Here is a 27,277-nt window from a genome sequence, read left to right as displayed (position 1 = left end):
CAGCACAAGAAGTTCATGGTGGAGCTCCCCACCCACCCACCCACTCCGAGTCAACCCAAGTCACCACAACCCCTCCCCTCCCTCTTGGCTCTTAGACACCCTCAGAACCAACACACTGATATAGACCTGCAAATGAGTCTTGTCACCACTGCCAGCAACACCAGGACAAATCACCCACAAGCAAGCTCAGTAGGATAGAGTCCAGGCAGTTACTCCTGTCAACTGACTTCTATCCGACTGTTACTAAGCAACGCATCTAAACACAGGCATGTGCACTCTGACCAATGGGAAAGCCTAGGTCCAACAGCTGTGGTAGAGGTTCTCAGCATGCTTGCTATGCATGCACAAGACCTGATCTGGGAAATTATCTTTACTAGCCTTGGAGCCTCCTCAAGCCTGCACTGCTTTAATCTCCAACAACACTTACCTAAAACATGTCAGTCACTCTGCCCTCTGTTTGCCTTCATTTCTAAGGGGAAAAGCCCCTGATCCCCCACTATGGTCTATGGGGATTGGGCTGGAGTCACGAGGTGAGGAAGATAACTTTGATGATATCAGAAGCAGTGACAACAACAACATATTTCTTTTTCTTCCTCTCTACTTCATGTCCAGTAAGTCAAAGAAGAAATAAAGACATCAAAGCCTTTGTAAATTAAATGAAAGTGAAGGCACAACATACCAAATTCTATGGGACACAATGAAATCAGTGCTAAAAGGAAAGATCATAGCCCTAAGTGCATTCATTTAAAAAAAGTAGATTTCCCATAATAAAAATTTAAATATACACCTATTTTTAAAGTTCTAGAAATAGAAGCAAACACACCAAAAAGTAGGCACTGAAAATAATCAAACTCAGGACTGAAATCGATTCATTAGGAACAAAGACAACAGGACAATGAATCAACCAAGCTAAGAGCTGGTTCTTAGAGAATAATCAACAAGATGGACAAATCGTTATCCAAACTAAATAAAAGTCAGAGAGATAATATCCATACTAACAAAACAGAAATGAAAAGGGAAACCTAATAACAGACGCCGAGGAAACTTAAGTCATCAGGTCTTACTGGAAAAGCATCTTCTCCAACAATTTGGAAAATCTAAGGAAATGGATGATTTTCTAGATAAATACTTACCAAAGTTAAAACAAGGAAACAAATTAAATAGTTCTATAACCCCTAAAGAAATAGAAGCAGCCATTAAAATCTAGAGTCTCATAGCCCGTGGGTCTCAGATTTCAGGCAATCCAAATACAAGGGCCAAGATCATCCTCAGGTCCTTCAAGAAAAACAGCCAAGATGACTGTGGACTGTATTCAGGTGCCTAGATGGGCCTGTCATATCCCACACGTCAGAGATGGACACAGAAACGGTCTCCTGGGAGCAGACTGAAGACAAGCCCAAATTGGGCTTGGGGACAAAGGAACTGGCTTTGTAATTTGGTGACCCGAGATCTATCCTCAGAACTCTTGAAGGAAAAAGGAGAGACCTGACTCCACACCATTGTCCTCTGACACCCAGATACACACCCCAACACAACACATCATACACGGTTATAGAAAATATTAGAAGTTCAAACAAAAACCCAGTTGGCCAAGGCCTGACAGCCTGCCTGACAATCTACATACATACATACATACATACATACATACATACATACATACACACACACACACACACACACACACACATACACACACACATACACACACTGAATGAGAACAACAGATGAATTTCCAGGGTCACCTGGCTGTCAGGGACCTAACCAGACTAGATAGAAGTTACCTACCTCCTTCCACCTTGGGGAATCCTACAGTACCTGGGCAATTGTGGCATACCCTGAAGGAAGGGCAGCCCCAACTTTCCATGCGAACAGCCCCAGTACACCCTCTGCTGGGCACAGGGATAGGCAGCAGGTTCTTTAACAAGCAGATGAACAAGTCTGAGTCAATTTTCTGTTTTTATTTGTTTTGATGCCTGGAAACTATGCTCCTTCTCATAGGTGTGCCAACAGGCTGGCTGCAGACCAGTCCCTCTGTGGAACTTCTAACACATGGTTGGATTTCAGAAGGACCAGATCTCTCAGCACTTCCTTCATGGACCCATATTCTTCTTACACCAAGCATGTTGGTCCTGAGTCTGTACCACGACAGGCCAAGGGCCACAGGGACACTAACAAGAGGGCATGCATGGGAGATGAGACCTATTCACAGCACTGCTATGTGAGGAAGGTGTAGAACTGGAAATCAAAACAATCACCAGTTAGTGATATCAGTTACGTGTTGGGCCCCACAAATCAATACTCATTAAATAGCTCTATGACCCTCCAGAAAATGTCAGTAAAGGTGGATGCAGGTGGACAGAAGAGTGCACAGTGCTCTTCCTTGATCCAAACTTCTCCTCCTGGGAACGGAGAACTCCAATACACATCAGAGCTCTCTCAAGGCTCTGCATAAGTCTTCTGATGACTAGCTGTACCAGCTGCTCCCTGCTGGCTGGATCACAAGTCTTATATGTGTGTTTGGAACGGTTGGGGGGGAGCAACACTGTGATAGACTTGTGCTTAATTGTCATAGAAGTCCATGTGGGCTCTAGACAGGAAGGTGTCCTTTTACAGAAAGCTAAGTTGTTTCTGGTTTGACATTCTACAAGCCACCAGTTAACACTCGGCCTTCAACTTCTGCACTCTTCTCCTTAACTTATGGAGGTTTCCTGAGCCAACTGCTGCATTTCAAAGTCCAGGGGATCTAGTGGACAGAAAGTACAATCTAGAAATAGCAGCTGTAGGTCCCTGCTGGGTGTGGAGAGTAGAGCTGAATCAGGTCTGGCCTGAGGCTCTGTCATGTCACCTGTTAACCGTTTTTCTTTTTGTTAGTTATGTTCTCTCTATGTTCTTGAAAATCAGGATCTTCTTACCTTAGTCCCCAGTGCTGGGATTGCAGGTGAAAAACACCATACCAGGTTATGCCTGAGTTTTGGATTCAAAGCTAAAGTCTATGAAGCATGGTGTAAAATCAAGTTCATCATCTCTTGTCCACATAACGCTTCTTCCTGACTTTCCTATTATATTAACAGATAAGTATCCCTGCAGGTTCCCCATTCCACCTACAGCCAACCAAGGACCAGATGAGACCTTTTTCATCTTAAACCCAGGCAAGAAGCTCCATGACAACCTTGCTTTTCTCCTTATTTCAATACTTCCTCTTAGCTGTCTGATAAATTCACCTGGCAACACATCGCTGGGCTTACATGGTTTCTCAAAATCTCTGGGTGGGGCCTCAGATGGTAAAGTGCTTGCCAAACAAGCATGAGGACCTGAGTTCAAATCCCCATTCAAATTTGAATGTAGGGATTTGAGGGATGGAGGGATCCCTGTAATGAGCATTTGCTGTCCTTGTAGAGAACTGGGGTTTGAGTTCCAGTACCAACAGGGGAGCTGAGAACCATTCATTGCTCTATTTACATCCAATAGCTGCCATCTCCTGGCCTCTGCAGGTACTGCATGCAGGTGTTGAGCATAGACATTCAGGAAAAACAGACACACAGAGAGGTGGGAAGAGGGAGAGGGCATTGCTAGGGGTAAAGAGAGAGAGAAATTAACCTATTACATTCTAACAAGCTTTGTCACTTTTTCTTGCATTTTGGGAAAATGTCTCCTGCCTGCTAATGGAAATGTCCTCCCAAATATTATGGTGTGTTAGGGGCAGAAATTCATCCAACACAAGGACTGAAAAGCATTTTCCTCACATTTGAATATCCTCTAGCATGACACACCACCTGATCTTCTCCCCTCCCTCTTGTGTTTTGAGATGTCTCTTGTAGCCCATGTGGGCCTCTAACTGGCTGTGTGGCCAGGAATGACTTTGAACTCCTGCTCCCACCTCTCAAGTCATCTACCATACCCAGTTTTATCTTCTTGAACACCTCTGGGGGAGGCTTGCAATCTTCCCAAACAGACTTTTTTCTCTTTGGAAACCTGTGAGAACATTCTTCCAGAGACTGAAAGGAAAAACTTGGCTGGGCTCTGCTTGTATTTAGGCCCTGTGGAAGGTTCTCAGTTCCTTCATGGTACCTGGGAAGCCTCCACACTGCTACCTTCTCTCTGGGCCCTTCTGGAACTGGCTCCTCTCCTGACAGTGCTTTACAATGGTCACTGCAATCTGAAGGAGCCTAGGCTGAGCTCAGAGCAGGTAAGCTGGATGTTGGACCAAAAAATATCATGCATGCATGTATAGGACAGGTACTAGATGATATGATGAGAACCAGCACAGATGGAGAAGTTAAAAGCAAGCTTGGGTCCTAGTCCTGCCTCACTCAAGCCTTAGACAGATCATTTTGTCTTTGTGTCTATGTCCAGGATCCCATCCTAGTCCAGAAAGGTACAAGCAACTAGGTCTCACCTTTAGTTGCTTTCACAACTATTACATGTTGAAACTTTGTAACCACATAAGTTTAGAAGAAAGACCCAGTGGCATATTAATGGACTGCTTGGACAAGACAAGGTATCAGAAAACCACCTACTCTTTAATTTGCATAAGAACAGGGTCCCCATCTTCTTCCTCCTAGCACCCTTTCGCCATTCCATTCGGTGTGGCAGCACAGCTTAGTCTGGGAAGCTCACCACTCAGCAATATCTGTTTGCTTGTCCTTCAACATTTACTGCATCCAGTCTCCTAACAGCTTTGACAGCCAGGGAGTCTTGTCTACACTGGAAATCACATTCTCTTCCCAGTGCTTCAGGGTTCCCCCGGTGCCACTCCCAGGAGCTCAGCCCCTTGCTGAGACACTTGTTACCAATTTTTACCCTTTCCCAGAGTCAGTTTCCTCTCTCAGGTTTTCCTTTTCTTCATCCCTGTGGGACATACCATAAAGCCAGGAAATGATCAATGTCAGTCTTGGATGAAGTCCTTGCCTGTTTAGAGGTTCTAGCCCACTTGCATTAGGAGTATCAGAATCCTTCTCCGGAAGCACCTTCCCCAAAAGAGACTTTGCAGACAGAACAAGAATATGAAGAGGACATACAGGGGAAGAAATAGGCTGAGAATCATGACCATCTCATAAACAAGATCCATTTTCAGGAAAAACACAACTTGATTCTTTGCTAACTGTGTCTAGCAACCTTACCATGTAACCTATGTCATGCTCCTCAGGAAACACTTTATGGACTCAAAAGATATAGAAAAAAGCCCAGCACTTAGGAGATGTCAGAGAAGGATAAGGAGCATAAGACACAGAATGCTATGGTCCATTTTCAGGATGAAGTGAGCTGGAGTCCAGTGGAATTACAGACAATCTGGTTAGCTTCATTTGTTCCAGGAAGCTACAAGAAGGAAGGCCTAGCCACTTAGCCAGGGTAGGGAAGCCAGCAATTAGAAGGGACCACTCTTAAGCCCTAATTTTTTTATTGGATGAGCCTTTTGTCATAGGACAATTAGATAGGAAACCTGGAAGGATGCATGTCTATAGGCCTATCTATAGGAGAAGAGAACCAGAATGTCTCTGTATAGGTTTTTAAAACCCACTCTCTTATTCCAAGTCAGTACCTTGGCCATTAATGTTTTTCTCTATGCCAGAGTTCCCTTTGTGACGTATTGTAGATTTAAAACTACTCTGTTATCACTAGGCTTTTGAATTTTTTATCTTAATTTCCCAATGTAGTCAAAGGACCTCCAACAGGCATAGTGAGTTCAAGGCCAGCAGCACTATAAGAGACACTATCACAAGACAAAATACAATACAGAAAAATAAGGGTTTGGATAGAGAGATGGCTCAGTCAGTGACACGCTTGACCTGCTGTGTTTAAATCCCAAAACCCACATTAAAAATGACTGCTGTGGCCAAGCAATGATAGTGCTAGCCTTAAATCCTAGTCCTCTGGAGGCAGAGGAGGTGGATTTCTCTGGGTTCCAAGACAGCTTGGTTTACAATGCTAGTTCCAGGAAAGCCAGGACCTCACAGGATACCCTGTCTTAGACAGGCAGATGTGGTGAAGCTTTCAATTGCAGCACTAGGGATACAGAAGCAGGTGATGAAATTTGCTGCTAGTGTGGCTACATAACATTCTAAAAAAAGACAAAACAAACTTTTCAAAAGGCATGAAGAACCATAGGCATTGTCCTCTGACCTATAGCCCCTACAAGCCCACAACAAACCCATTCACACAGCAATAGACACTCACCTTAACATACAGAGAAAAAAAACAGAAAAGGAAAGTTTCATAAATGAAAGAAAGCATACAGATTCCTGTTTACATCACAATTTTTTTGTTGTTTTGTTTGTTGGTTGGTTGGCTGTTATTTTTTTCCAGACAGGGTTTCTCTGTGTAGCCCTAGCTGTCCTGGAACTCACTTTGTAGACCGGGCTGACCTCGAACTCAAAAATCTGCCTGCCTCTGCCTCCCAAGTGCTGGGATTAAAGGTGTGTATCACTGCCCGACTACATCTCTTTTTTTAAAAAAACAGATTTTTGGGAGCGCACAGCTTGCTCCGGTGGCATGGAGCTTAGGTTCCAGTCCTGAGGCCTCTAGATATCTCCGCTTCAGGATCCAGAACAGCCTGGGTGGCAACACCACATCTCCAGGTCCTGCAAGAGGCAAGAGGGGCTTCCGGGAGGCCGACTGGGAGGAGTCAGTGTGCTCTGGTGAATCCAGTAGGCCCCGGCGGGAGCCTTCAGGTGTCTGCTTAGGGATCTGAACAGCCTGGGCATCAGCACCCTGTCTCCAGGCAGTGCAAGGAGGTAAGCTGTGCACCAGAGGCCACCTGGAAAGAGGCAGCTTGCACTGGTGAGTCCAGCATTGACAAGACCATCTAATACCAGTGAGAACTAGATGGCAAAAGGCAAACGCAGGAACGTCACTAACAGAAATCAAGGCAATATGGCAACATCTGAACCCAATTCTCCTTTAACAGCATGTCCTGGATACCCCATCACACAAGTAAAACAAGATTTGGATTTAAAATCACTGGTCATGATGCTGGTACAGGAACACATGAAGGACATACTTAAAGAAATTCAGGAGAAAATGGATCAAAAGTTAGAAGCCCTTGCAAGGGAAACACAAAAATCATTGAAAGAAATTCAGGAGAATACAAAAGCCAATAAGGAGGAAACACAAAAATCACTTAAGAAATACAGGAGAACTTTGGTCAACAGGCTGAGGTCATGAAAGAGGAAACACAAAAATCTCTTAAAGAATTACAGGAAAGCACAAACAAGCAAGTGAAGGAGCTAAGCAAAACCATCCAGGATCTAAAATCAGAAGTAGAAACAACTAAGAAAACTCAAAGGGAGACAACTTTGGAGATAGAATGCCTTGGGAAGAAATCAGGGGACATAGATGCAAGTATCAACAACAGAATACAAGAGATAGAAGAAAGAATCTCAGATGCTGAAGATACCATAGAAACTATGGACTCAACAGTTAAAGAAAATGCAAAATACAAAAAGCTTGTAACCCAAAATATTCAGGAAATCCAGGACACAATGAGAAGACCAAACCTAAGGATTATAGGCATAGATGAGAGTGAAGATTTACAACTTAAAGGGCCAGCAAATATCTTCAATAAAATTATGGAAGAAAACTTCCCTAACCTAAAGAGAGAGATGCCCATGAATATACAAGAAGCCTACAGAACTCCAAACAGACAGGACCAGAACAGAAATACCTCCTGTCACATAATAATCAAAACACCAAATGTACTAAACAAAGAAAGAATATTAAAGGCAGTAAGAGAAAAAGGCCAAGTAACATATAAAGGAAGACCTATCAGAATCACAGCAGACTTTTCACCTGAGACTATGAAGGCTAGAAGATCCTGAGCAGATCTCATGCAGACTCTAAGAGAACACAAATGCCAGCCAAAACTACTATACCCAGCAAAACTCTCAATCACCATAGATGGAGAAACTAAGATATTCCATGACAAAACCAGGTTTACCCAATATCTATCCACAAACCCAGCCCTACAAAGGATAATAGGAGGGAAACACCAATACAAGGAGGGAAACTTCACCCTGGAAAAAGCAAGATAGTAACCTTTCATCAAACCCAAAAGAAATTAACCAATCAAATTTAAAAAACAACGTCAAAAATGACAGGAAGTAACAATCACTATTCCTTAATATCTCTTAACATCAATGGACTCAATGCCCCAATAAAAAGACATAGACTAACCGAATGGATATGTAAATAGGACCCTACATTTTGCTGCTTACAGGAAACACACCTCAGGGTCAAAGACAAATACTACCTTAGAGTAAAAGGCTGGAAGACAATTTTACAAGCCAATGGTCTCAGGAAACAAGCTGGAGTAGCCATTCTAATATCAGATAAAATTGACTTTCAACCCAAAGTCATCAAAAGAGACTCCGAGGGACATTTCTTGCTGGTCAAAGGAAAAATACAACAAGAAGAACTCTCAATCCTAAACATCTATGCTCCAAATGCAAGGGCACCCTCATTCATAAAAGAAACTTTATTAAAGCTCAAAGCACACATTGCACCTAACACAATAATTGTGGGTGACTTCAACACTGCACTTTCCTCAATCAGGAAAACAGAAACTAAACAGGGACAGAATGGAACTAATTGAGGCTTTGAACCAATTAGATTTAACAGATATATATAGAACATTCTATCATAAAGCAAAAGAATATACCTTTTTCTCAGCACCTCATGGTATCTTCTCCAAAATAGACCATATAATTGGTCACAAGACAGACCTCAAAAAATATAAGAAGATTGAACTAATCCCATGCCTCCTATCAGATCACTATGGAGTAAAAGTGGTCTTCAATAGCAACCAAAACAACAGAAAACCCACATACACGTGGAAACTGAACAATATTCTACTCAATGATACCTTGGTCAAGGAAGAAATAAAGAAAGAAATTTAAGACTTTTTAGAACATAATGAAAACGAAGACACAACATACCCAAATCTATGGAACACAATGAAAGCAGTGCTAAGAGGAAAACTCATAGCCCTGAGTGCATCCAAAAAGAAAATGAAGAGAGCATACACTAACAGCTTAATGACACACCTGAAAGCCCTGGAACAAAAAGAAGCTATTTCACCCAAGAGGAGTAGAAGGCAGGAAATCATCAACCTCAGGGCTGAAATCAATCAAGTAGAAACAAAGAGAACCATTAAAAGAATCAACAAAACCAGGAGTTGATTCTTTGAGAAAATCAACAAGATAGCCAGACTGATCAAAGGACACAGAGACAGTATCCAGATTAACAAACTTAGAAATGAAAAGGGAAATATAACAACAGAAACTGAGGAAATTCAAAAATTCATTAGATCCTACTACAAAAGCCTATACTCAACACAACTGGAGAATCTGGAGGAAATGGACAGTTTCCTAGACAGATATCCGACACCAAAACTAAATCAGGATCAAATAGCTCAATTAAACAGTCCTATAACACCTGAAGAAATAAAAAGGGTCATAGAAAGTCTCCCAACCAAAAAAAGCACGGGACCAGACAGCTTCAGTGCAGAGTTCTATCAGACCTTCATAGAAGTCCTAACACCAATACTCTTCAAACTATTCCACAAAATAGAAACAGAAGGAACTCTATTCAACTTGTTCTATGAAGCCACAATTACGCTGATACCAAAACCACACAAAGATCCAACAAAGAAAGAGAACTTCAGGCCAATTTCTCTCATGAATATTGATGCAAAAATACTTAATAAAATTCTTGCCAACTGAATCCAAGAACACGTCAAACGATCATCCACCATCATCAGGTAGGCTTCATCCCAGGGATGCAGGGATGGTTCAATATAAAGAAATCCATCAATGCTATCCACTACATAAACAAACTCAAAGAAAAAAACCATATGATCATCTCATTAGATGCAGAAAAAGCATTTGACAAAATCCAGCATCCTTTCATGCTAAAAGTATTGGAAAGAACAGGAATTCAAGGCCCATATCTAAACATCGTTAAAGAAATATACAGCAAACTAAATGGAGAGAAACTTGAAGCAATCCCACTAAAATCAGGGACTAGTCAAGGCTATCCTCTCTCTCCATATCTTTTCAATATAGTACTTGAAGTTCTAGCTAAGGCAATTAGACAAAATAAGGAGGTCAAGAGGATACAAATTGGAAAGGAAGAAGTCAAATTATCACTATTTGCAGATGACATGATAGTCTACTTAAGTGACACGAAAACCTCCACCAGAGAACTAGGACAGCTGATAAACAACTTCAGCAAAGTGGCTGGTTATAAAAATCAACTCAAGCAAATCAGTTGCCTTCCTATATTCAAAGGATAAGCAGGCTGAGAAAGAAGTTAGGGAAATGACACCCTTCAATATAGCCACAAACAATATAAAGTATCTTGGTGTGACTCTAACCAAACAAGTGAAAGATCTATATGACAAGAACTTCAGGTCTCTGAAGAAGGAAATCAAAGAAGACCTCAGAAAATGGAAAAATCTGCCATGCTCGTGGATTGGCAGGATTAATATAGTTAAAATGGCCATCTTGCCAAAAGCGGTCTACAGATTCAATGCAATCCCCATCAAAATCCCAACTCAGTTCTTCACAGAGTTAGAAAAAGCAATTCTCAAATTCATCTGGAATAACAAGAAACCCAGGATAGCTAAAACTATTCTCAACAACAAAAGAAATTCTGGGGGAATCAGTATCCCTGACTTCAAGCAATACTACAGAGCAATAGTATTAAAAACTGCATGGTATTGGCACAGTGACAGACAAGTGGACCAATGGAATAGAATTGAAGATCCAGAAATGAATCCACACACCTATGGTCGCTTGATCTTCGACAAAGGAGCCAAAAACATCCAGTGGAAAAAAGATAGCCTTTTCAACACATGGTGCTGGATCAATTGGAGGTCAGCATGCGGAAGAATGCGAATTGAACCATTCTTATCTCCATGTACTAAACTTCACTCCAAGTGGATCAAGGACCTCCATGTAAAACCAGACACACTGAAACTAATAGAAAAGAAACTGGGGAATACCCTTGAGGACATGGGCACAGGGGAAAAGTTCCTGAACAGATCACCAATAGCTTATGCTCTAAGATTAAGAATTGACAAATGGGACCTCATAAAATGACAAAGTTTCTGTAAGGCAAAGGACACTGTTAAAAGGACAAAACAGCAACCATCAAATTGGGAAAGGATATTCACCAACTCCACATCTGATAGAGGGCTAATATCCAATATATACAAAGAACTCAAGAAGTTAGACCCCAGGGAACCTAATAACCCTATTAAAAAATGGGGTACAGATCTAAACAAAGAATTTTCACCTGAAGAAATTCGGATGGCCGAGAGGCACCTTAAGAAGTGCTCAACATCATTAGTCTTTAGGGAAATGCAGATCAAAACAACCCTGAGATTTCACCTTACACCAGTCAGAATGGCTAAGGTAAAAAACTCAGGAGACAGCAGGTGTTGGCAAGGATGAGGAGAAAGAGGAACACTCCTCCACTGCTGGTGGCACTGTAAGATGGTACAACCACTTTGGAAATCAGTCTGGAGGTTCCTCAGAAAACTGGACATTAGACTTCCAGAGGACCCTGCTATACCTCTCCTGGGCATATACCCAAAGGATTCCCTGGCATGCAATAAAGACACATGCTCCATTATGTTCATAGCAGCCTTATTTATAATAGCCAGAAGCTAGGAAGAACCCAGATGCCCCTCAAAGGAGGAATGGATACAGAAAATGTGGTATATTTACACAACGGAATACTACTCAGCAATTAGAAACAATGGATTCACAAAATTTTTAGGCAAATGGTTTGATCTGGAAAATATCATCCTAAGTGAGGTAACCCAATCACAAAAGAATACACATGGAATGCAATCTCTGATAAGTGGATATTAATTAGCCCAGAAGCCCTGAATACCCAAAGCACAAATGGCATAACAAATGACTCCCATGAACAAGTATGGAGAGGGTCTTGATCCTGGAAAGGATTGATCTAGCATTGGAAGGGAATATAAGGACAGAGAAAAAGGAGGGAGGTGATTGGAGAAGGGATGGAGAGAAGAAGGCTTATGGGACATATGGGGAGGGGGTATCCAGGAAAGGGGAAATCATTTGGAATGTAAACAAAGAATATAGAAAATAAAAATATTTTTTAAAAAAGACCAAAAAACCCCAGATTTTTTACTTAATGTATGTGAGTACACTGTCTCTCCCTTCAGACACACAAGAAGAGGGCATTATATCCCATTAAAGATGGTTCTGAGTCACCATGTGGTCGTTGGGAATTGAACTCATGACTTCTGGAAGAGCAGTCAGTGCTTTTAAGAGCTTGAGCTATCTCACCAGCCTCTATATCTAATTTTTTTAAATCTTTTGTCTGTCTATCTATCTATCTATCTATCTATCTATCTATCTATCTATCTCAAACTCCAGATTTTATTCCACATCTGATACCTTCTCCCATGACCCTGTCTCCACAAGGATGTCCCCACCATTCATCCCCCACTGTACCAGATCTCTAAACTCCCTGGAGCCTCCAGACTCTTGAGGGTTAAGTGCATTTTCTCCGACTAAACCCAGTCCTCTGCTGTATATGTGTTGCGGGCCTCATATCACCTGGTATATGCTGCCTGGTTGGTGTTCCAGTATCTGAGAGATCTCAGGTTAATTGAGGCTTCTGGTCCCCTAAGAGGGTTGCCCTCCTCCTCCTTATCTTCTTCCAGATTTTCCCTAATTCAAACACAGGGTGCAGCAGCTTCTGTCCATTGGTTGGGTGCAAATATCTGCATCTGACTCTTTCAGCTGCTTGTTGTATCTTTCAGAGTACAGTCATGACAAGTCACTTTTGGTGAGGGCTCCATTGCCTCAGTAATAATGTCAGGTCTTGGGGCCTCCCCTTAAGCTGGATCCCACTTTGGGCCTATCGCTGTACCTCTTTTCCTCACGTTGTTCTCCTTTTCCATTTCTGCAGTTCTTTCAGATAGAAACAAATATGGGTCAGAATTTTGACTCTGAGATGGCAACCCCTCACAAATTGATGCCCTGTCTTTCTGCTGGAGGTGGGCTTTACAGGTTTTCTCTCTCCAATGTAAGGCATTTCCTCTAAGGTCCCTGCCATTGAATCCAGAGAGTCTCTCACCTCCCAGGTCTCTGATACATTCTGGGGCTTTCCCCCAACCTCCTAATTCCTCAGGCTGCCTGTTTCCATTCTTTCTGCTGGCACTCAGGACTTCAGTCCTTTTCCCCACCCAGTACCAGACCATGTTCCCTTCCCCCTTCCCCTTTCCCTCCCAGGTCCCTCTCTCTATCCCCCATTTTGGTTGCTTTCTTCTCCCTCCCAAGTGTCCTGAGGCATCCTCACTTTGTCCCTTCGGCTTGTTGAACTCTTTGAGTTTAGTGGATTATATCTTGGGTATTCTGTACTTTTAAACTTTTTTGTCTTATATCCACTTATTGCTGAGTACATACCATGCATGTCCTTTGGGGTCTGAATGTCCTCACTCAAGATGATATTTTCTAGTTCCATCCATGTACCTGTAAAACTCGGGATGTCCTTGTTGTTCATAGCTAAAGAGAATTCCATTGTGTAAATGAACCACATTTACTTTATCCATTCTTCTGTCATGGGGCATCTGTGTTGTTTCCAGCTTCTGGCTATCACAGAGAAGGCTGTTATGAACTTAGTGAAACAAGTACCCCTGTGGCATGGTGGGTATCTGTGGGTATATTCCCAAGAGTCGTATTGCCAGGTCTTCAGGTAGATCTATATATCATTTTTTAAAGATATAATATCTTCTATATCCCCTTTTAATGTTTTATTTATTTTTTATTTGTATGTGTATAGGTGTTTTGCCTGCACATATGTTGGGCACTACATGCATGAAATACACAGTGAAGAATAGAGAGGGCCTCAACTTCTCCAGGGAATGGAAAACAGACAGTTGTGATTGCTATGTGGGTACTGGGAATTGAACCCAGTTCTCTAGAAGAACACCCAGCTGCTCTTAACTGTTCCCACATCTCTCTAGCCCTGTTTATAACTTTTCAGTAATGCAAAGAAATGGTAGGGCTTAGTAATGCTGCTCGTAATTCCAGTAGTTAGTAAGCTGAGTTAGGAGGATCAGATTCAGCATGAGGTAATGGAGCCAGCCTCAGATACATGTTAAGTCCCAGTTTAGCTGTGCTACATTAGCCTTTCCTCAAAATAAACCCCTCACAATCAGGGCAGTTAAGTCTATAGGAACTTTTTCTATGTTTCCTATTTTGTTTGTTTGTTCCACTCAGGATTTCTCTGTGTAGTGCTGGCTGTGCTGAAAGTCATCTGTAGAACAGGCTGTCCTCAAACTCAGTGACTCTCCAGGCTCAGCCTCACCAGTGCTCTAATTAAAGGCATGCACTTCTACTACCGCCTGGCTAGTGCATTGTCCCCTAACTTTCATTTTTGGAGCTTTTGAGATGGATCAGGTTTGGATCCCAGCAAGCACATGGTGTCTGAAATTTTAGTTCCAGGATATTCCATACCCTTTCTGACTTCCATAATCACAGAGATACATACAGGAGACTACTCATTCACATAAAATTTTTAAAAATTGAAAAAGAAATGAAATTTATATTTTAGTATTTTAAAAATACAATTATTTATTTGTGTGGGAGTGTTCAGCCTGTGTGTGTATGTATATATGTGAACCATATGTGCCTGCGATCTAAGAAGGTCAAAAAAGTGGTCTGATTCCCTGGAACTGTTGTAGCAGATACTTGTGGGCTATCCTATGGGTGCTGAATATAGAACTTGTGTCATATAGAAGAGCAACTTAACTAATAAGCCATCTTCTTCGACCCTTTAAGGAATTTGAAAAGATCTCTACCTGGCTTTCACACTTAAACAAGTCGAAGACCTGCTGGGATAGAAACTGGTAATAAAATCTTAATCACTAAAAGGACAATAGTAGAGAATTGACAAAATGCAAAATCTATATTCTCTTTAGGTTTTGTCGACCTAATACTAACTTGTCTCCATCAGACTCTACTGTGGGCAAGTCTCTGAAGCTATTTATTGATTGATGTAGGACAGCAAAACCCACAGTTGCTGTGGCCATTTCTGGGAGGGTGGTGATACAGGGTTCAATAAGAAATCAGGTTGAGCAAGGCACAGAAAGGAAGCCAATTAGAACCATTCCTCCATGACCTTTGCCACATGGACCCTGAGTTCCTGTCTTGGCTTACAGCTTAGTCAGCCTTCTATTGCTATGAAGAGATACCATGACCACAGCAACTCATATAAAGGAAAACACTTAAAAAGACAGTTCAGAGGTTTAGTCAGGGTGAGGCACATGAGAGAGATGGGACCTGGCTTGAGCATTTGAAACCTCGGAGCTCACCCCAGTTACACAGTTCTAACCAGACCATACCTACTCCCACAAAGCTACACCCCCTAACAGTACCATAACCTGTTGACCAAGCTTTCAAACACATGAGCCTAAGAGGCCATTCCTATTCCAACCAGCACAGCTTACCTCAGTGATCCAATGTAGCCTGAAATTGTAAATATTTAGGAAATGTGATTGATAAACAGGTATTTTTTCCTGACTTTCAATTTCTTTTTTCTTCCTTCCATTCTTTCTTTCTTTCTTTTTTCTTTTTGAGTTTTATGTAGTCAAGGCTGTCCTTGAACTCACTGTGCACTGAGACTGCTCTTGATTTCCTCATGTTCTTGACTCCACCTCCTCGGTATTTGGACTACAGGAATGTTCCATCACCCTAGATTGTGGGTATGTATGTGTGCATGTGTAGGCATATGAGTGTACATGCTGTGCAAGCATGTGTGAAGGTCAGAGTTGATCTTATTTTTTTCTATCTCCATCTACCTTTTGTGGCAAGGACTCTCACTGATCCTGGCCCACACAGACAGCCTAGTCAGCTAGTGAAATCCAGAGGTCCACCTGTCCCAATACACTCAGCTTTTACATTGATGAAAGGAATCTGAACTCAGGTCTTAATGGTTGAACAGCAGCCACTTTACCTTCTTCTCCCTTCCTCCTCTTTACAACCTTTGAAAGTCTAAATTTGTTTCTAGATATAAAGCATTTTAAAGATGAACTATACAGAACAAATAATAAGACAAATAACTTATCATTCAGGGGGTTGAGGCAAGATGATTAAAACTTCATTCCACACTGTCTCTTTAGTGGTAGGAACACATGCATATACTACCACACCCAGCTTTATACTAGAAACTTGGAAGGTGTATGTTGAGTCCAGGAAGATGGCTCAGTGGGTGAAGATGCATTCTGCCAAACTGACATGAGTTCAATCACCCACACTATCTTGTGGGAGATGGCCCTCAAATTGTCTCCTGGTTTCCAAGTGTACACTGTGCCATGAGTATGAACATATGCATTTAAAAATAAAAAAAAAATAATGATAAAAGAGAAAGGGTCAATCTGGGCATTATAGCTGTAATTTCACCACTTAAAAATAATCCTTGTCCTTCTAATTTCAAAGATCCTATCTTCTAAGCAGAACTTCTAGGACAGACTTGGCTGAACATTTGAATTGAAAGGCAGCCTGGGATATAGGAGACATTGTTTGAAATAATAGACATGTAGCCCTAGAACGTACTATGGTGATATATGCCTATAATCTCACCATTTGGATAATAGCTACAAGAATCATAACTTCAAGACCACTCTGAACATATCAAGTTGAAGGGTAGCCTGAACAATATAGTAAGATCATGCCTCAACAACCAAACCAAATAAAACAAAACAAACTACCAAAACAACAAGGACTTGTTGAATATGCCTCAGAGATTGCAGTCACTTACACTGCAGCCTCCTGGGAAAAAGAGCATTTTGTCAGAGTATCCCTGTGCCAGGGAGAAGCTAATATTTTTTTCTTATCTACTTGAATCTAATAAAAAATTTTGATATTCTTGAGTGTGCATTTTATAGCTTCTATAAACCAATAGTTGTTAGAAATTATGGGGTTCCAAGTGTAAAATGACCAGTGTTATCCATCGACTAATGTATGAATGTTATCCTGTGCCCATTAGTTTTTGTCAAAATTGCACAAGCTAGAGTAATTTGGAGAAGAAAAAAGAAATGAGTTGAGTGTAGGTAAGGTTATGGGGCATTTTGATTGATTGATGTCACTAGGTATGAAGTCATTGCTGAGTATATGTATATAATTGCATAATATTACGTACTATAATGCAAACTAATACAGAGTTCATAACCCAGTCAACAACAACCTTCTGGAATCATTTGTTGTAATTCATATGATTCCAGCTATTGCGTTTAAAGTAGAAAGTATTGGGGTTTGGATAGCTAATTTCCATGAAAGGATCATGCTCTTGAACTTTGTTCTCTAACAGGTGGCCCTGTTTTCTGAGGTTATAGAAAATCTGAAAAAAAAAAATACAGCCTAGCAGAAAGAAGTGGGTCATAGTGAATAGAGGGACTGATAACTGTGCGAAACCATCTTCAAATCTCTACTGCCATACTGACCATAAGCCTATCCTGCCTTGAGGAAAGAAAATAAAGAAAACCCATGGGTTATACCCAGCCATTATTGGTCCATTTCAGCTCTGACCTCAAGATAAGCCATTGTGAGGTCTTTTACTTGCCTAGTTACAGCTTTGGCTGAGAATGCTCCCTATCCTTATAGTACAGTTTGCTGTTGGTTAGTTGGTTGGTTAGTTGATTGGTTGGTTGGTTGGTTGGTTGGCTGGTTGGAAAGTAATTTGATTTCTAAGCTGGCAACCCACTGGACTTAGATCTTTGTGAATTGTTGAATCTGAGCACAGTAAGTTTTCTTCTGTATTCCTATGTTTCATTTTAGAGGGTTTTGTTTTCTGGATTTAAACTAAGTCTCCCTCTCTTCCTGTATTTTCTTGGTTTGATAACTGAATTTTTATTTTCTTTTTTAATTAGATTTTTTTATTCTATTTTACATTGTCATATTTTGTATGTCTTTATTACTTTCACTAATTTTGAACAGTAGATTATAATAACTATACAACATGAACAATCTCACAGTGACATTTCCAGACATGTACATGAAGAACTTTTCACACATTCCCCTTGCCTGATCCTTACAAGTACCTCAGTGTTTCTCTTTTTTGTCCAGACCCTTACTTTGCAAGTACAGGCCCAGTGGTATAAAGTCCTCTTATTTACAGGACTGATATGCCATATTGGATGGAATGGATACAGAAAATGTGGTATATATACACAATGGAGAACTATTCGGCCATTAGAAATAATGGATTCATACAATTCTTAGACAAATGGATGGAACTGGACAACATCATCCTAAGTGAGGTAACCCAGTCTCAAAAGAACACTCATGGTATGCACTCACTGATAAGCAGATATTAGCCTAGAAGCTTGGAATACCCACGAAACAATTCACATATCAAATGATGACCAAGAAGAAGGAAGGAGTGGCCCCTGGTCCTGGAAAGGCTCAGTGCAGCAGTGTAGGACAATACCAGGATAGGAAATGGAAAGGGGTAGATTGGGGAACAGGAGGAAGGAAGAGGATTTATGGGACTTCCAGGGAGGGGGAATTGAGGAAAGGGGAATCACTTGGAATGTAAATAAAGAATATATCAAATAAAAAAAGAAATACAGGTACAGGTAGAAGTCCTTAAAGAAATACAGGAAAGCACAACCTCTAAAAATAGAGGGAGAAACAATTTAAAAAAATCACAAAAGTAAACAACTCTGGACATAGAAAACCTAGGAAGTTGAACAAGAGTCATAGATGGCAATCATTACCATCAGAATACAAGAGGTAGAGGAAAGAATCTCAGATTCAGAAGACACCATAGAAAACATTGACAGCAAAGTCAAAGAAAATGCAAAATATTAAAAGCTCCTAACCAAAAACATACGGGAAATTCAGGACACAATGCAAAGACCAAACCTAAAGATGATAGGAATAGAAGAGAGTGAATATTTCCAGATTAAAGTTCCAGTAAATATCTTCAACAAAATTATAGAAGAAAACTTCCCTAACCTAAAGAAATAGATGTCCATGAACATACAAGAAGACTACAGAACTCCAAATAGATTAGACCAGAACAGAAAATCCTCCTGTCACATAATAGTCAAAACACCAAATACACTAAAAACAGAAAGAACATTAAAAGCATTAACAGAAAATGTCAAATAACATATAAAGGCAGACGGCGATTACACTAGAGCTCTCAACAGAAACTATGAAAGCATAAAGATCCTGGGAAGATGTCATACACACCCTAAGAGAATATAAATTCCTATCCAGGCTACTGTAACTAGCAAGACTCTCAATTACCATAGAGAGAAAGCAAGATAATCCATGATAAAACCAAATTTACACAATATCTTTCCACAAATCAAGCTCTACAAAGGATATTAGATGGAAAATGCCAACACAAGGAGGGAAACCCTAGAAAAAGCAAGAACATAACCTTTCATAAAACCCAAAGGAAGATAGTCACACAAACATAATTCTGCCTCTAACAGCAAAAATAACAGCAAGTAACAGTCACTTTTCCTTAACATCTATTAACATCAATGAACTCAATTCCCCAATAAAACAACATAGACTAATAGACGGATATGCAAACAGGACCCATCATTACAGGAAACCCAAGTCACTGACAAAGACAGACATTAACTCAGTGTAAAAGTTGGAAAATAATTGTCCAAGCAAATGGTTCCAAGAAACAAGCTGAAGTAGCCATTCTAATATCGAATAAAATCGATTTTCAACCTAAAGATATCAAAAAAGGAAGGACACTTCATACTGATCAAAGGAAAAATCTATCAAGATAATCTCTCAATTCTGTACGTTTATGCTCCAAATGCAAGGGTAACCAATTTCATAAAAGAAACTTCACTAAAGCTCAACGCACACATCACATTCCACACAATAATAGTGGGAGAACTCATCACCAGACTCTCAGCAATAGACAGATCATGTAAACAGAAACTAAGCAGAGACACAGTGAAACTAACAAAACTTATGAACCAATCATCTAACAGATATCTGTATAACAATTCAAACTAAAGCAAAAGAATATACCTTCCCCTCAGCACCTCAAGCACCTTCTAGAAAATTGTCAATCTAATTGGTCACAAATCAGAACTCAACAGATTTGGGAAGATTGAAATAATCCTAGGCACCCTATCAGATCACCATGGACTAAGGCTGGTCTTAAATTCCAACAAAAACAAGGGAAATACACGTAAACATGGAAAAAGAACAATGCTCTACACAATGATAAATTGGTCAAGGAAGAAATAAAGAAAAAATGGAAAGAAATTTTAGAATTTAATGAAAATGAAACATCATATGAAAACATAAGGGACACAAGGAAGCAGTGATAAAAGGAAAACTCATAGTTCCAAGTGCCTCCAAATAGAAACTGGAGAGAGCTTACACTAGCAGCTAGACGCACACCTGAAAGCACTAGAACATAAAGAAGCAAATACACCTAAGATGAGTAGACAGCAGAAAATAATCAAACCAAGGACTGAAATCAACCATAGAATCAAAAAGAACCATACAAATAATGAACAAAACCAAGAGCTGGTTCTTTGAAAAAAATCAACAAGATAAATAAACCCTTTGCCAGACTAACATGAGGGCACAGAAAGAGTACCCAAATTAGTAAAATCAGAAATTAAGAGTCACCCCAAGATACTTTATACTGTTTGTGGCTATTGTGAGGGGGGTCATTTCCCTAATTACTTTCTCAGCCTGCTTATCCTTTGAATATAGGAAGGCCACTGATTTGCAAAAGATCTGTATGACAAGAACTTCAAGACTCTGAAGAAGGAAATGGAAGAAGACCTCAAAAAATGGGAAAACCTCCCATGCTCATGGATCGGCAGGATCAATATAGTTAAAATGGCCATTTTGCCAAAAGCAATATACAGATTCAATGCAATACCCATCAAAATCCTAACTCAATTCTTCACAGAGTTAGAAAGAGCAATTATCGAATTCATCTGGAATAACAAAAAACTCAGGATAGCTAAAACTATTCTCAGCAACAAAAGAAAGTCTGGGGGAATCAGTATCCCTGACCTCAAGCAATACTACAGAGCAATAGTGTTAAAAACTGCATGGTATTGGTACAGTGACAGGGAGGCAGATCAATGGAACAGGATTGAAGATCCAGAAATGAACCCACACACCTATGGCCACTTGATCCTCGACAAAGGGGCTGAAAACATCCAATGGAAAAAAGATAGCCTTTTCAACAAATGGTGCTGGTTCAACTGGAGGTCAGCATGCAGAAGAATGCAAATTGATCCATCCTTGTCTCCTTGTACTAAGCTCAAATCCAAATGGATCAAGGACCTCCACATAAAGCCAGATACTCTGAAGCTAATAGAAAAGAAACTGGGGAAGACCCTTGAGGACATCGGTACAGGGAGAAAGTTTCTGAACAGAACACCAATATCGTATGCTCTAAGATCAAGAATTGACAAATGGGACCTCATAAAATTACAAAGTTTCTGTAAGGCAAAGGACACCATCAAAAGGACAGATCGGCAACCAACAAATTGGGAAAAGATCTTCGCCAACCCTACATCAGATAGAGGGCTAATATCCAATATATATAAAGAACTCAAAAAACTGAACAACCCTATTAAAAAATGGGGTACAGAGTTAAACAAAGAATTCTCACCTGAAGAATATCGGATGGTGGAGAAACATCTTTAAAAATGCTCAACTTCATTAGTCATTAGGGAAATGCAAATCAAAACAACCCTGAGATTTCACCTTACACCAGTCAGAATGGCTAAGAGTAAAAATTCAGGAGACAGCAGGTGTTGGAGAGGATGTGGAGAAAGAGGAACACTCCTCCACTGCTGGTGGGGTTGCAAATTGTTACAACCACTCTGGAAATCAGTCTGGCGGTTCCTCCAAAAACTGGGCACCTCACTGCCAGAAGATCCTGCTATACCACTCCTGGGCATATTCCCAAAAGATTCCCCAGCATGTAATAAGGATACATGTTCTACTATGTTCATAGCAGCCCTATTTATAATTGCCAGAAGTTGGAAAGAACCCAGGTATCCCTCAACAGAAGAGTGGATGCAAAAAATGTGGTACATATACACAATGGAGTACTATTCAGCCATTAGAAACAATGAATTCATGAAATTCTTAGGCAAATGAATGGAGCTGGAGAACATCATACTAAGTGAGGTAACCCGGACTCAAAAGATGAATCATGGTATGCACTCACTAATAAGTGGATATTAACCTAGAAAACTGGAATACCCAAAACATAATCTACACATCAAATGAGGCACAAGAAGAACGGAGGAGTGGCCCCTTGTTCTGGAAAGACTCAGTGAAGCAGTATAGAACAAAATTAGAACAGGGAATTGGGAAGGGTTGGGTGGGAAAACAGGGGGAGGGAAGGGGATAGTTGGGACTTTCGGGGAGTAGGGGTCCAGAAAAGGGGAAATCATTTGAAATGTAAATAAATATATCAATAAATTAAAAAAAGTGACAAGCAAAAAAAAAAAATCAGAAATTAAGAGAAACAGGAACTGTGGAAATTCAAAAAATCATCAGTCCTTACTACAAAAGCTTGTAGTCTACAAAATTGGAAAATCTGGATGAAATGGACAATTTTCTAGACATGTACAATGTGACAAAGCTAAACAGGATCAAATAAACCATCTAAACTGTCCCACAATCACTAAAGAATTACAAGCAGTCATTAAAAGTCTCCCTAACAACAAAAACCTCTGGAACAGATGGGTTTAGTCCAGAATTCTGTCAGACCATCAAAGAAGACCTAATACCAACACTTTTCAAACTATTCCACAAAATAGAAACAGTAGGAATGCTACCCAATTTGTTCTATGAAGCCACAATTATGCTTAAACGGAAACCATACAAAGACCAAAGAAATAGAACTTCACACCAATTTCCCTTATGAACATTGATACAACAATAATCAAAATTTCTTGCCAAATAAATCCAAGAAATCATCAAAACGATCATTCACCATGATGGTGAATGGTTCATCCCAGGGATTCAGGGGTGGTTCAATATGCAGAAATCCATCAATGTAATCCACTTTATAAACAAACTCAAAGAAAAAAAACCCACATGATCATTTCATTAGATATTGAGAAAGCATTTGACAAAATCCAACACCTGGTCATGATAAAAGTCTTGGAAAGATCAGAAATTCAAGGATCACTTCGAAATATAGTAAAAGCAAAAAATATACAGCAACCCAGTAGCCAAGATCAAATTAACTGGAGAGAAACTTGAAGTAATGCCACTGAAATCAGAAACTAGATAAGGCTGCCCACTTTCTCCCTACCTGTTCAATATAGTACTTGAAGTCCTCGCCAGAGCAATTAAACAACAAAGGGTGGTCAAAGGCATTCAAATTGCAAAGTAAGAAGTCAAAGTATCATTACTTAGATGATATGATATACTTAAGTGATCCCAAAAATTGCAGCAGAGAGAGAACTCCTAAACCTGATAAACAACTTCATCAAAGTGGCAGGATATAAAACTAACTCAAAGAAATCAGTAGCCTTCATATACTCAAAGGATAAACAGGCTGAGAAAGAAATTACGGAAATGACACACCTCATGAAAGTCATAAGAAATATAAAATATCTTGGGAGTGACTCTAACCAAGCAAGTGAAAGATCTGTATGACAAGAACTTCAAGTCTCTGAAGAGAGAAAGAAACCAAAGAAGATCTCAGAAGATGGAAAGATCTCCCATACTCTTGGATTGGCAGGATTAATATAGTAAAAATCAAATCTTGGTGAAAGCAATCTACAGATACGATCCCAATCAAAATTCCAACTCAATTCTTCATAGAGTTGGAAAGAGCAATTTGCAAATCACTTTGGAATAACAAAAACCCCAAGAGAGCAAAACTGTTCTCAGCAATAAAAGACCATAGGAGGTATCAGTCTCTGACCTCAAGATGTATTATAGAGCAATAGTGATAAAAGCTGCATGATATTGGTGCAGAGACAGGCATGTAGATCAATGGAATAAAATTGAAGACCAAGAAATGAACACAAACAGCTATGGTCACTTAATCTTTACCATAGAAGCTAAACCATCTAGTAGGAAAAAAGGCAGGATTTTCAACAAATGGTGCTAGTTCAATTATAAGTCAACACATAGAAGAATGAAAATTGATCCATTTTTATCTGCCTGTTCAAAGCTCAAGTTCAAGTGGATCACAGACCTCCAGATAAAATAGGATACACTGAATCTAATAGAAGAGAAAGTGGGGGAAAGCCTCGAACCAAGGGCACAGGGGGAAATTCCCTGAACAGAAACATCAATGGCCTGTGCTCTAAGATCAAGAATTGACAAATGGGATCTCATAAAATTGCAAAGCTTCTGTAAGGCAAAGGACACTGTCAATAGGTCAATAGAGCAACCACCAGATTGGGAAAAACATCTTTACCAATTCTACATCCTGTAGAGGGCTAATGTCCAATATATTCAAAGAACTCAAAAAGTTAGACTCCAGAGAATCAAATAATAGTATTAAAAATTGAGTACAGAGCTGAACAAATAATTTTCAACTGAGGAATATCTAATGGAGAGAAGCACCTAAATAAATGTTCAACATCCCTAATTATCAAGAAATGCAAATCAAAACAACCCTGAGATTCCACCTCAAACCAGTCAGAATGGCTAAAATGAAAAACTCATGTGACAACAGATGCTTGGGAGGATGTGGAGAAAGAGGGATACTCCTCCATTTCTGGTGGGTCATCTAACATATGAAGAAAACATTCATTTTCACAAGAGAACAGCACATGTATTGTAATTAGTAAAATAATTCTAAACAACCCTTTTCACAGTGAAAAGTCCTGTAGTTCTTCCTTAAACTCATTTTCAAGTTCTAAGTGTTTTAAATCATAAAACATTTTGAACCTGAAAATGTTTAAAAAAATTTGGTCAACTCAATGTCTTGCTCTCCAGCATAGAACACTGTTCTAGTCTGATTAAACCGACCTATGTACTGATGGAATAAATTTTTCTAGGAAGTCCTTTTTTTCCTTTTGAATTTTATTTTCTGTGTTACAATATGGGTTTTGGTTATATTATATGCATATTTTATATACATGCTAGATATATTATAAATATTTATTGTATGAACCAATAAATAGATATTGGATAAAATTATAAAATTCTCCTGTGAATGAACTCATGTCTTAATCAGGACAGTTTTAAATTGTTGCTCACTGAGTTTTACAGTCACTCTTAGAGTAGAGAATAAATACAGAGCACAAACTAAGATTCACCTAAGACAGCTAATGGTCTTTTCATGTTTCTATGTGGCAGGCCCTTTGCAAGGACACACTGAGTTATTATTCACAGAACCCTGAGATGGACATTAGTAATTACTCTTTCATAGCTGACACACAGAAAAGTTTTGTACTTTCTAAAATCACGGGCAGGGTCAGAACAGGGTTTGAACTAAGAATCCAGGAATGCCCTCATTCACAGTGTTTTACTGGGGCAAAATGCCACTAATGGGAATTTGTTGAAGATAGAGCTTTATATTTTTGTTTTCATACTTTTACTTCAGTCTCCTGATCTGTAAGCTTTATGATGGGCACTGTAGCTTAGTCAAGAACTTTGATGGAGCATGGCTCAGCCAAGACGTGCTTCCTAAGGGCTTGTTCCAACAACTGTAATGGAGGACATTCCCACTTTCCAAAGACAATGAGGGCTGTCACTTGTTGGAAGATAGAGGCCTGTACTAATGCTCCCAAATATCTACATGTCAGCTGTGGGCCAGAGTTCTTTCACCAGTTTTATCTGTTTCACCGGTTCTCTCTCATGGCTGCTTCTGCAGGACAAAAGGCCATGAAGTTATAAAAGACAATTTGCTCCTGGATGCCCTCTCTGGCTGTACATGGCTCTTCCAAGGCCCAGGATCAAGCTGCCTGTGCCCCAGGGCCACTGACTTAGGGCCACCGACTCCTCTCAGCTTGGCTGCACAGCTGCCTAAGGCAGATAGTCCAGGCCTGAAGTGCTGGCCTTGTTCAAGGCCACTGGGCCGGGTGACACTGGTGGTGCAGCAGGGAGCTGATAGGCATGGGGCTGAGGGGGTCCAGATTTAGTCTGGATTATAATGGGGGTCAAATGCAAGAACAATCTGACCCTGTCAATAAGAACAAGAATGGGACTAGACATTTTATATAACTAGACTCAATAATAAATATTCATCTCATAACATTATTTGAGAAACTAATAGGAATAATTATGAAGCATTCAAATAACATGGCGAATTGAGACTTCATCCAAAGAGTATGCCACATATTCTGTATTGGAGTGAAGAATGGAAAGTGCTTTACCAAATGTTTGCAACATTTCTGACAGAAGTGTTCCTCGGATGTTTTTCTTGAGAGATATGATGCAGAGGAAGTGGATATTTTGGCAAAACACATGACACTATAAAAATAGTGATTTCCCTAATCTCATATATGCCATGGGAAGGGATGCTTACATCAGGTGAGGAAGAGCACAGAAGTATAGACACTTAACTTGTAGGAGAGTTTTAAAATTTTGGCCCTCTAGAGGATGAACATTAATTGTGAAATTATGATAATGGCAAAGGACAGGAGACCGTCTCCCCAACAGAAAGCAAGGAATTGTAATCATTTATGGAAGTCCCAAAATTATGAATCACTAGGAAACACATCATATTTACTATTTTGTCCCCTCTTTCTAATGTAGAACCGAAAGGAGCCTACAGGGTTTTCTTTCCAATCTGATGGTTATAATATAGTGAAGATTTATTTGATGTATACATATTTATGACAATTGCAAGATTAAACAAGACTATGAATGCCACCCATCCTGTAACATTTCTTTAGTCTGTCTAATTAATTTATCTTCCCTTATAAGTATCCAGAATATCTTGTGAGGATTCAAGGAAATATCATTCTTCAAGTTTCACTTAATATCAAAATCACAACTCCTGATAACAAAGGACTTTGAATATTTTTAAGTGTTTCTTTGCCTTTCAAGATTCTTCTGTTGTAAATTCTCTGTTTATCTCTGTACCACATTTTTAATTAGGTTATTTGGGTTTTTGTAGATGAACTTGTTGAGTTCTTTATATATTTTAGATATTAGCCTCCAGTAGGAAGTACAGTTAGTGAAAAATTTTTCCCAACCTTACGTTGCCTAGTTGTGCTAATGATGCCACCTTTTGTCTTACAGAATCTTTTCAGTTTCATGAGGTCCCATTTATCAATTGTTGATCTTAGATCCTGAGC

The 27,277-nt window shown here is 39.9% G+C and overlaps 2 protein-coding genes across 5 annotated transcripts in view; both read right to left on the bottom strand.

Moving 5' to 3' along the window:
• Positions 1–27,277, bottom strand: part of LOC127664664 (ankyrin repeat domain-containing protein 26-like) — a 288,298-nt gene that overhangs the window by 255,583 nt on the left and 5,438 nt on the right. The window lies entirely within an intron of this gene.
• Positions 26,001–27,277, bottom strand: part of LOC127664606 (ankyrin repeat domain-containing protein 26-like) — a 50,321-nt gene continuing 49,044 nt past the window's right edge. Inside the window, exon 13 of the mRNA XM_052156647.1 lies at positions 26,001–26,157. Coding sequence (XP_052012607.1) covers positions 26,001–26,157 — 157 coding nt within the window. The remainder of the gene's footprint in view (positions 26,158–27,277) is intronic.

The sequence above is a fragment of the Apodemus sylvaticus genome, chromosome 14, assembly GCF_947179515.1.
Source record: "Apodemus sylvaticus chromosome 14, mApoSyl1.1, whole genome shotgun sequence".
Taxonomy (NCBI): Eukaryota; Metazoa; Chordata; class Mammalia; order Rodentia; family Muridae; genus Apodemus; species Apodemus sylvaticus.
Note: the sequence above shows the minus strand (reverse complement) of the source record. Positions and strands in the feature narration are given on the sequence as shown.